Raw genomic sequence first — 10826 nt, 5'->3', positions numbered from 1 at the left:
TCCAGACACACATCATCAGGCAGGACTGGGAAAGAGGGAGGCTCAAAGCCAGGCTGGGTAGGCAGGGGCTCCATTGGCCACCCAGGAAGATGGGAGCCATCACTCAATGCCAAGTGTCACTGTCCTGTCTGTGGGATGGGGTCTGTGGCTCCTTCAGGATCACGAGTAGCTGAGACAGAGATGCAAAACGCTGTTCCTTTCTTGCCTCAGGTCCCAGCCAGCCCCATCAGGATATTTGGCTTGGTTTGGGTCCTCCTAGGAAGAGGACACTTCTGTGCCCAGCCCGTGGTGGGGTTAAGCCTAAAACCAACAGCGTGGCCGGGGAGGGCTGTACGTCGGCTGTAACTCTACCTTCGTTTGTTTGCTTACAGCATCCACCCAAAATGCCCGTGTGTGTCTCTGGGCCTCTGTGTCAGTGGCAGCTGAACTGCTGACCCCAGGAGTTTGCAAAACACCAGGGTTATGGCCCCTTTGACATCCCAGCCCAGCAGAGCCACAGCTCATCCTGACCCTGGCCCCAGGGCAGCCCACAAGGCCCTGCGAGAGCTGGGGCTATGGGGAGAGACCGTGGGGCGAGTGGGGATGAACCCCAAAGGAGCTTTGAGGTGGACACACATGGTACTTGCTGCAGCCCCCCACCTTTCTGTGGACCATCATGCCATGGATCTGCTCCAAACCCGCTGCTAGTCCTCATCACAGCCCAGTACTTCATCTTCTGTCAACCCTGCAGCCCCTATCCCATGCTGGGACAGAGACTGGCACAGGAGCTGTGCCCCTTGCCAGCTTCCATACCTGGCCATGCCTGGTCTCTGTGCTGCCCTGCAGACCTCTGTGTGTTTTGGGAAGGTGGGGAACACATGGCCACAGGCAAAACAACGGCCAGAGCCTGGAGATAACCTGTCACTGGTTTCTCCCCAGTACCAGTTGTGACAGGGGACTTCATGCCACCCTGGAGTGTGGCCATGGCATGCACAACCCAAGCTGCCATCATGGTGCAAACACCATCTCCAGGATGTGCAGGGATGGGTCAGGACTGCAGGGAGTCAGTCTAGGCACAAGTGCAAATGCCCAGGGAGTTCAGATGGGGTTTGAGAGCTCTCCAAACATTTTACTTCTATTTTTTTTCTCCAGGAGCCAAAATTCTACCTCCCAATGGCCAAGCCCCACTGCTAGACTGTGCTGCCTTCCCCTGTGAGCTGAGCATTAGCAGGTCTAGGAGAATAGACCTCCACAGAGAAGGTCCCTGTCCCCTCCGCTCTCCTCGTGCTCTGCTCTGCCCATCAGCAGCAACCCTTCCTGTCCAGCCCCAAAAACCTCATACACTGCAGCTCAGGGGTCTAAGAGCCTGTCAGGGCAGCAGGGACTGGAGGTATGGAGTAGTGTGAGGTGTCCCACAGGCCCTATGCAGAGACATCACCAGCAAGGACACCACAGCAGAGAAATCCTGCCCGTCCAGCCTAGGGCTCTGCCACTGACATCCCTGAGAGAATAACTCTGAGATCCGAAATCCCCTTGGGACACAGCCCCTATGCTCCGTGCAGGCCCTGTTCCCCTGGATGCCACCAGCCTGGCAGGGACCAGCAGTGACAGTTCTGCCAGTGTCAGGGACAGCCCAGGCCGGAGTGATTAGATTTGCGCCTCGGAGAGGTCGGAGGGCAGGACACCTGTGACCTCCGGGGATCTCGGCCGCGGGTGCTGAGCGCAGAGCTGCCAACGCTGCCCTGATGTGACGTGGCTGCGTGGGGGCTCAGGAGGGGACGGTGTGGGACAGCTGCAGGGAGCCTCAACCCAGGCTGTCTCTGCCACGGCCCAAACATATTCACTTTTAGCACCTGCTTTACGTGTCTGTGAGTCTCTGAATTTAAACCCACACAACCGCTGCTCCAACATTATCCCGTGCCTCTCCAGCTGTGCCCTTACTGAAGAACAAAGAGCCACAGCTGCCACAGCAGCACCTTCGTGGAAACAGCCCCATTTTGTGTTCTGAGCAGCACTGTGGGACTGGGGACACGAGTTCACACCACAAGCAGCCACGTTATCACAGCCTGCCGCCACCCCGGGCACGAGCAAGCTCCTGTGCCAGGATGTGAATCCGGACATCTGCTGTGGAACTAGGAGAACCTCTTCTTCTTCCACAGAACAATCAGTGGGTGAACAGCCACACATCCAAGCTCCCAATAAACTTGAGGCAGCGTGAGGAGGACCCAGCACCTGAGCACCAGCATGCAGGAGGTGACACCAGATCTGAGCTTCAGCTTTTCCAGCAGAGAAGGCCATTCCCACACAGTGCATCAGCACCATTTCCCTTTGCATGGCATATTGATGGGAAGAGGATGGGAATTACTAATCCTGCTGCTGCCTCCCTTGGTTGCAATCTCCCTGCAGTTCAGCTCTACCAGGGCCTGCCCTGCCCTGGTGGCTCCCTGAGGCAATAGCAGAGGTGCTGTGCCCACTGCCCGGCAGGATGGAACAGGGATGGCACAGTCAGCTAACACTTCGGAGAGCAGGACACCCATCACACTCACCATCGGGGCAGTCCCAGCTAAAGGTGGCTCTGCTGACCCTTTTTCTGGCTCCTGCTGCCACCAAGGTGTCACATGGATCTCTGCCCACCTCGCAGAGCTGCTGAACGCCGGGATAATGGGATGCTGCATTTCCTGGGGTGTCCCCATTTGCTTCCTTCGAAGCCCAGGAAGCCAAGACTCAGAGAAAAAGAGCTTTACCCTGGATCAGTGTGGGAACCAGCAACCGGGAGCTCATGGAGCAGGGGACCAGCCCCACCTACAGCACAGTCACAGCTGCGCTCCTCAGCCGCCCGGGGGCCGCGGTCTAAGCCACGTTAAGAGTTGAAACCCAGCCAGAACTCTGATGGGGCATGACCCTCTGGGGCATCGCAAGGAAAACCACTTCCTGGCCGTGCTCAGCAGAGCAGCTTCCCGTCCTGCTCCTCCATCCCTGAAAAAGCAACTCAAACCTGACCTCTGAAATCAGAGCGTCCTCTGGGAGCTGCTGGCCTGGCCCAGCCACCCCGCGGGAGGAGGCGGCCAAGCCCCAGCCCTGCGAGGCTGCACCTGAGCCAGGCTCTGCAGCGAGCAGCCCGAGGCTCTCCGCAGGAGCAGCAGGCTGGCGTGGGAGGGCTGCGGGCTGTGTGGCACCGTGGGTGCACAGCCACGGTGCTCTCGCATGGTGGGCTCCACACGGAGCTCCACTACAGCCCCGTTCCTGTGCTGCATGGCTCAGCCCGGGGCAGGGCTACCCACTGCTGCCAGAGCAGGGAGGGATCCATCACCAGCTGTACCGGCATGCAGGGCCCTGAAGCAGCAGAGGAGGGGGATGCTCAGAGCGAATCAGCTCCCAGAGCAATCCTAGAGCCGTCACCTGGACTGAGGCATCATTTGGGTCCCCAGGCACTGGCACCTCCACACCCTTACATGTATCTCCAGCCTGGGGAGCTCACGCATGCACATAGAAACACAACTCGATTACCCCCCTCACCCTATGGAAGACAAGGGAGCCCTCACACCAGGAGCCCCACACTTCACTCCCTGTGAAGTTCCTGTGCACAGAAAGCCTCCTGCCCCACCCCACCACTGAGATTCCCCCAGCCTGGCCATGCCTGAGCCCACCTGCTCTTAGACAGCCCTGTTTGTTTGCCCAAGGTATTTGCAGCCGGGGGCACCTGCTTTGATACCATCAGCTCCACGAAGGAAGCTGCTCACCTAGCGTGACCCCTGTAATCCCATCCTTCCCCATTAAGTGCTGTGTGAGCGCATCCCCCCTCCCAGCCTCCTGACATTTCAGCATTTATCTCCCTCTCCCCAAGCTGAGCACATCAAGGCTGTGACATTGCTGGGGAGCAGGAAGCAAACCTCCCAAAGTCACTTAGAAAGGGGCTTGGCAGTACCAACAGCCCCCAGCCCCTCTACTGCTCCCTCTATTGAGGGCATCCGCTTCCCCCTGCATTGCCCTACAGCCAGCACTCGTGACAAGAGCTGAGCTGAGCTGGTCCTACAGTGGGGTGCACAAGCTTTGTCTCCTCAAGCCTCCTGCCACCATCCTCATGTCCCCCATGGTGCCACCTTCGCCCCATGCCAGGACAGTCCTGCCTGTCTGTGTTCCAGATACCCAGACGCCCTGAAGGACACCAGCAGCCTGAAATAATCTCCTTTGACTGTTGAAGAGGGCAAACGCTCCTTCTCTTCAGCCAGCACAGCTTCTTCCACTCTGTATGAAGCAACAGTATCACCCTTCCAGGAGTGAGCAGTGCCCATTCCCTCCACTCATCTCTCCCCACCAGGCTTGGAACCAGCTGCCTCCCCAACCCTCCCTTCCAAGAGCACCTTGTTAAAAATGGTCTGCTGGCTCTTGTTCCCCTGGAGTCCAGCCGCAATTCCACGGAGCACAAGCACAGTCAAGGTCTGGCAGACAGATTATCCCTGACCCCTTCCAGGTGCACATAGCCAGGGAAGTCTGCAAGGTGTTGGGGTTCCAGCCCCGGCAGGGGCTGGGCTCTGTTCTAGCACTGTCCCAGCCAGGGCTCCATCCAAAGCCCAGGACTCCTTTCCCGTACCATCAGCACAGGGCACTGGTGCACTGTGCCCACCAACACCCCTCAGATACCCACTGCCCCGCAGGGAGGATGCGACTGCCTCCCCTCACCCGGCTCAGCTGCAGGAATTGTTCCGCTATTTACAAACTTCCCTGGGCAACGGGATTTGCCGAGAGATCTGACCGCGCCTGTGGGCACAGGCACCGAGCGCCAGCGCCGGGCACGCCGCACATCCCCGGGGACAGGAGCAGGATCCCGCCAGCCGCACCCGCTCTCGCACAGGACAGGAGGAGCAGGGAGGGATCCCTTTGCAGCCCGGGGTGGGCCGGGCAGTCGGAGCGGGAGCGGCGGGTCCCGGTGTCCGGGTGCCCCAGTGCCCCGATGCCCCAATGTCCCGGTGTCCCGTGCCCCAGTGTTCCATGTCCCAGTGCCCCGGTGTCCCGATGTCCGGTGTCCCGGTGCCCCGATGCCCCGGTGTCCCGATGTCCGATGCCCCGTGTCCCGGTGCCGGGCCGCAGAGCCCGCCTGCCCCCTGGCGGTGCCGCACCGGCCCCCGGCGCCTCTCCAACCCCCGGCATCCTCCCCCGGCTGCTGCAGGAGCCGTGCACGAAACACGGGCCTCAGCGGCCCCGAGCCGCCTTTCTCCGTTGGTGTCCCCCAGGCAGCTGAGGTCGCGTTCTCCCACTCCAAGTGGTCGTGTGGAATTTTTTGGGTTGGAAGGGACATTTAAAAGCTGTCTATTCTAACCACTCTACCATGGACAGGGGCACCTTTAGATCAGGTTGCCCAGAGCCCTGACCTTGAATGTGTTTGGGGATGGGGCATTTACCACCTCTCTGGGCAAACTGTGCCAGTGTTTCACCACCCGCATTGCAAAATGCCTTCTTCCTTATATTCAATTTAAATCGACCCTTTTAGTTTAAAATTATTACCCCTTGTCCTACCTCAACAGGCCCTGCTAAAACATCTGTCCCCATATTTCTTACAAGCCCCCTTTAAGTATTGAAATGTCACAGAAAGATCTCCCCAGAGCCAACTCTTCTTCAGTTCTTTCCCCTTTGCTGCAAGAGGCTTTGAAGCCTCCTTCTGAGCGCTAAGCAAGGTCTGTTTGGGGCCAGAAGGAAACAGTGAGTAGATGCAAAGGAGCTGCACAGGTTCCAGAGGAAACAAAAATCTAGAAAGGAGCCTGAACTGAGGAACCACCCTGGATTTTCTACATGAGTCCAGGCTACTGAGAAACTCACTGTCCCAGGGCATCAACAGAGCCAGGATGACAGAACAGTCCGTGGTGCTTCTCGGGGACAACATCCTGTGTCAGACAAGGAGGACTGGGTTGGGCATTGACACATGGGCCAAGAATGCAAGACTGCCTGCAGACAAACAGCCAGAGAAACACCGAAGGGCAGAACCAGCCTCCATGGGTGAGAAATGCCCCCTGGTTGAAGTGCAGAAAGGATCAAACCGTCTCCAGCGACCCAGGCATGAGGGGACAACACTCCTCAGCAAAGGTCACAGCTCAAACTTGCCCCGCTGAACGGTGCATGGGAAGAACCTGCCAGCCAGCAGTGACCTTTCTTCAGACCTGATGCCTGAGAGATCTTTATTGAGTGTAAGAACAGCTCTTTACAATGCAGATTGACCCAGAACCTCCCCTATATCAGACAGGCTGGGCCCCACTTTCATACTTCTAAGTGTATAAAAACCACCAAAAGGTGAGTAAGCAAAAGCAAACGCACTAGAATCAGTGAAAGTGCCTGCCCCACAGCTGGCTTTACATCCATCTGCTGGAGAAGGGGCCAGGACTGAGTATTTCACAGCCAGGGAAAGGGGGTGCACAGAGCAGAGGTCCAGGACAGCAAAAAGGCACAGGGTAAGGATTGACTCCTCCATTCCCAACTCCCAGAACAGGGATCGGGGAGAGGGGATGTACCAGCAGCATCCATCCAGTTTTGGGATCACCCTCCCAGGGCTGTGTGAAAGGAAACACCCCAGTGCTGGGAGCAGACCCTGCTCCCCAAAAGGTTAAAACAGCATTTTAAAAACTAAAAAAAAAAAAAAAGGCGCAAATGTTGAAGTCCTGGCAACAGGTGTCCAAGGTAAAAACCATCCAGGGAGAGAAGTCCTAGTGAGTACCTAGGGGAAGAACCAGGATGAGAGGATGAGACCAGCAGACTTCAGCAGCACATTCCACCCACACTTTCCACGCCAGTATCACAGCCACCCAGATCCTTCCTCCAAGACAGCCTGGCCCCTCACCTGGCCTGGAGATGAGTTACTGCTTCCTCCTTCTACTTCTTGGCTGGCATGATAGGAGGAAGCTCCTCCTCATCCTCCTCAGACAAGTCATCATCCTCAAAGGAAGCATCTTCCCTGTGCCCTGGGACACACAAGTAGCTGTTACTCACCAGTGTATGTCAGCACAAATACAACTGGCCCACAAGACACCCCAAGAGCAGAGCAGCCCAAGGAGCTCTGCAGCAGCTTTCACAGCAGCTAACAGTGGGAAATAAGCAGCATCCCAGTCAGAGCGAGGTCTCAGAGGGGAATGGTGACAGATAGACATGAGAAAAGGGGACAGTTTGAGATATCCACACCCCTTTCCCAGCGCAAGGCCTTATGGTAGGGAAGGAATCCCAGCACTGAGACAGCCCCTGGGGAGCCAGCACAAAGGAGGGACAGAGCATCCATGCCAGGTAGCACCCAGTGCATCTCCCAGCAGCTCCTGGCCGTTGCTGACACTGGAGCTCCTTCCTACCCCTCACTGCTCCCAGGCTTTCCCCACCCTTCAGTCCTTACTGATCCTGTGCCAGCCGGCGAGGTGCACCGGGCCAGAGCCCGCTGCCAGGCGAAAGGTCACGGGAGGCTGCAGCTTGAAGTTGTCCAGATTCAGCTGCAAAGAGCAGAGATGGAGCTGAGTTAGGGGCAGAGGCAAAGAGCAGAATATCCTGTACAGATCGCAGCACAGCACCTGGCCCAGTTAAACATGACCATCTGAGGGCACCTGCAGCCAGGCCAAGGGTACCCAGGGCATTTCCCATGAGCTGCAGATCCCAGATCAGGATTCACAAACATCCAGAGCTGTCCTGTTCCCTGCAGCCATCCACCCCTAAGCCTTTAAATCAGCCTCTTACCAAGGGCTGGCAGGACAACTTCAGATTTGCCACAGGCACAGCAATCTCTTGGTTCTCGTGGTTTCGCCCAACAACTTCCACCACATTGCACTCGTCCTTGGCACCATCAGAGAGGCAGACCTAGGTGGGAGCGGAGATGGTGAACAAATGCTCTCCCAAGGGACACATCTGGGACAGCTGGAGCACTCCACAGGACAAGTAACCCACAGCAATGCTACCAGCCCAGATGTCATGCAAGGTGTGGGGATGCTGCTCCATAAAACAGGGAGTGCACTGAACAACCTCATAGCAATTGTCTCCTGACTGTCTCAGAGAGGGCTCTGTGCCTTCCCCAGCTCCAACAGCTGTTGCTGCAGCCACCTCAAGGGATGGCACCTGGGCTGCATTTTCTGCTGATCTGATCCATGCTAGCAGGTTCTGCACTCCCAGGATAGAAAATATCTCCAGGGAGAGCCAGGAATGAAGGCTTGTAGCTATCTGGGCATAGAGAGCAACAAGCCAGAGACCCAGCTGTTGTGAATTTGGTGTCAAGCTCCAGCAAGGTCAAATACAAGGGAAATAGATTTTTCTTCACCACCTGCCTGGAGCATTCCCCTACTCAGCAGTCTCCTGCCACTATGGGCTTTGCAAGCACCTCTGTATGATGGATAAACGTGACCACTCTGTGTCCTGCCCTGAGAGCAGCCAGTCCTGGGACCTCAGCCATGGGAGTACCCTGATCCAGCCCAGCCAAGAAAGGAGGATGAGCCTGGAAAAGGGGCATAAGGATATGGGTGTCTACAGGAGGGAACAAGCACAGTTAATTTGCATTTCACTCACCACAGACAGTGCTAAGATGTGGTCAGAGTCATCTTCTTGATCCACCTGAAATGTGTAGGACTTGGTATTGGCAGTCAGCTCACAGCCTAGAAGGAGATTAAAAAAAAGCAATAGTAGCAAGCATTACACAACACCAGTCACTACAGGCAAAGGGTTCTGAGGGGAAGCCCTGGTCAGGCATGCACATGGTATCCCTAAAACTCTTAATTTTCTTGTGCGAGGAGCAGCATCAGACCAGGGCACCCTGGACTCCAGGGTCCCAGAAAACTACACACCCGCCTCTGCACCATGCAGGGACAAAACTGGTGTCACCAAAGTGGGCTGCCATGAAGCAATGCCCACAGGCACCCAAGGTTCCCAAGCACTGGCACGGCAAGGTTCTTCCCCTCCGGAGAGAAGAACAGCCAGGGCACACCACTGCGGGAAACAGGAGGGAGCAGACAAAAACCCTGACTCTGCTCATGCCATTGCTAGTACAACTTCACCTTGGATGGGAGTCTGGAAGCAGAGACAGACACAGAGTGCCAGAGTGATGAGGCACAACACAAGGCACAAGGAGAGGATGCCAGGCCAAGATGCAGGGAGCTGAAGTCCCTCAAGGTAAGTTCTGAGAAAATATTTTATTACATACTTCTTCGGTTACAAAAACAAGGGAAATGCGTAACTACATCCTTTGCTCTCAGGATCAGGATTCAGCCGACCAAAGGGAGGGACTAAACTGCCCTGGGTGCGTTTACTTATTGCGGGATGATTCACCAATGCGAGGCTGATCAGAAAAACACAGAGCTGAGCCCTGCATACCAGTGCCGGCATTTCCAAGCGAGAGGAATCAGCCTTCACGAGCACAGCCCGTGGCAGGACCTCTTTCATCCCATGGTTATATGTTCAACTTACCGAGAGGAGAACCAAACCCAGGTGCATAAAAGGCCTGGGGTGCTGCAACCGCGCTCCCCGCCCAGCGCAGCCCTGCTGGGGCCGGGCACTGCCCGCACACGTCCGTGAGCAGCGCAGGGCCGCGAGTGCCGGGGCTCGCAGGGCCCGGCCGAAAAAGCCCTCCCCGAGAGGAGGGGCACGGCTCCGCCGCCCCGCCGCGGGCGCCCGCGAAACGCTGACGTGGGAGCGCGGGGGATGGACCGGAGGAGCGGGAGAGGCCGGCGAGAGCCGGGGCTGCCATCCCACCGCCCCATTAATCCCAGTCCTCTAAAGCCGCCGGAACACCGAGACCCCCCGCGGCTCCCCCCGAACCGCCCCGGGACCCGCGGCGTGCGCCTGTTGCCTCCCAAGGCCGGTCACACACGTGTCTCTCCACACCGTGCTCCCCCGGCACGACAATGCTCTCCACGTGTCTCTTCATACCCACGTGTCTCTCTTGCCTCCTTCCCCCACAATGTCCCTGCTGCCCCCACACGTGTTCCCCCGCCACCCACACGTGTCCTTCCAGCCTCCACGCCGTCCCCATCACTCACCAAAGTCTCTTTATGCCCCGTCTCTCTCCTGCCACCTATTTATTGCCCCAATGTGTCTCTCCTGCCCCCCCAGTTCTCTCTTACCCTCCTACGTCTCTCTTGTCCCCACAGCCCCCGTCTCGTAAGTCACTTCCTAATTCATCTATGACCCCCCCCACAACGTGTCTCTCCCTCCCCCTTGTCCGTGTCCCCACTCCCCGGGGCCGCTCACCGAAGAGGACGCTGCCGGGGCAGGCGGGTCCGTGCAGCTCCATGAGGCGGCGGCGCTGGGAGCGGAGCGGAGCGGAGCGGGGCGAGCCGTGCAGGGCAGTACCGAGCCGGGCCGTCCCGTGCAGGGCCGTGTGGTGCCGAGCCGTACCGAGCCGGGCCGTTCCGTGCAGGGCCGTGTGGTGCCGAGCCGGGCCGTTCCGTGCCGAGCCGCCCCGCCCCACTCCTCGCCCGCCCCCGGGACCCAACCAAAGGTCCTGCAACAGCGCCCCACAGCCTTTAGTTCGGGTATTTCCTGCCTCCCGAGGCCCTTCGGCATTTACTGACCTCACCGCCAGCTGGGGAAACGCCACACCGGAAAAACGGCCCGTACCGGCTCTTACCGGCCCTCCTACCGCCCTGCGCCCGGCCCACGGCAGCGGCCGCACCAGCACTGCGGAGGAGATACAGGGCACCAACAGAGCCAGGAGGCTGAGGGCAGAAAGAGGGGTACCGGGGGACAAGAGGCTGACGAGAGAGGGAGGGAGGGAGGGACCCGTTCGTCTCTATCCCTTTAAGGACGGGCAAGAGCAGCGTGACCTAACACTGGGGACTGCAGCACAGAACACTCGAGTGTAGAAGGCAACATCCTACTTCAAAATCCACAGCAAGGAG

At 58.0% G+C, this 10826-nt stretch overlaps 1 protein-coding gene across 1 annotated transcript; it reads right to left on the bottom strand.

Annotated features, from left to right (window-relative positions):
• Positions 1 to 6040: 6040 nt before the first annotated feature.
• NPM3 (nucleophosmin/nucleoplasmin 3) lies at positions 6041 to 10351 on the bottom strand. The gene is made up of 6 exons (XM_040071486.2): positions 10177 to 10351; positions 8500 to 8585; positions 7681 to 7800; positions 7346 to 7439; positions 6806 to 6926; positions 6041 to 6682 (listed from the first exon to the last, which is right to left on the bottom strand). Exons 1-5 carry the CDS (start codon positions 10217 to 10219, stop codon positions 6838 to 6840), a joined length of 432 nt encoding a protein of 143 aa, XP_039927420.1. The 5' UTR covers positions 10220 to 10351; the 3' UTR covers positions 6041 to 6682; positions 6806 to 6837.
• Between the last annotated feature and the right edge of the window lie 475 nt (positions 10352 to 10826).

Source organism: Hirundo rustica, chromosome 8, assembly GCF_015227805.2.
Source record: "Hirundo rustica isolate bHirRus1 chromosome 8, bHirRus1.pri.v3, whole genome shotgun sequence".
NCBI lineage: Eukaryota > Metazoa > Chordata > Aves > Passeriformes > Hirundinidae > Hirundo > Hirundo rustica.
This window is presented reverse-complemented; position numbering and strand designations above follow the sequence as displayed.

Excerpts from the sequence above, each read along its gene's own strand:
- NPM3 (XM_040071486.2), bottom strand. The coding sequence starts at position 10,219 with ATGGAGCTGCACGGACCCGCCTGCCCCGGCAGCGTCCTCTTCG. Across the intron at positions 8,586-10,176 it reads CCCCGGCAGCGTCCTCTTCG|GCTGTGAGCTGACTGCCAAT; the intron begins GTGAGCGGCCCC and ends ATCTCCTTCTAG. Across the intron at positions 7,440-7,680 it reads AGTTGTCCTGCCAGCCCTTG|CTGAATCTGGACAACTTCAA; the intron begins GTAAGAGGCTGA and ends TGCTCTTTGCAG.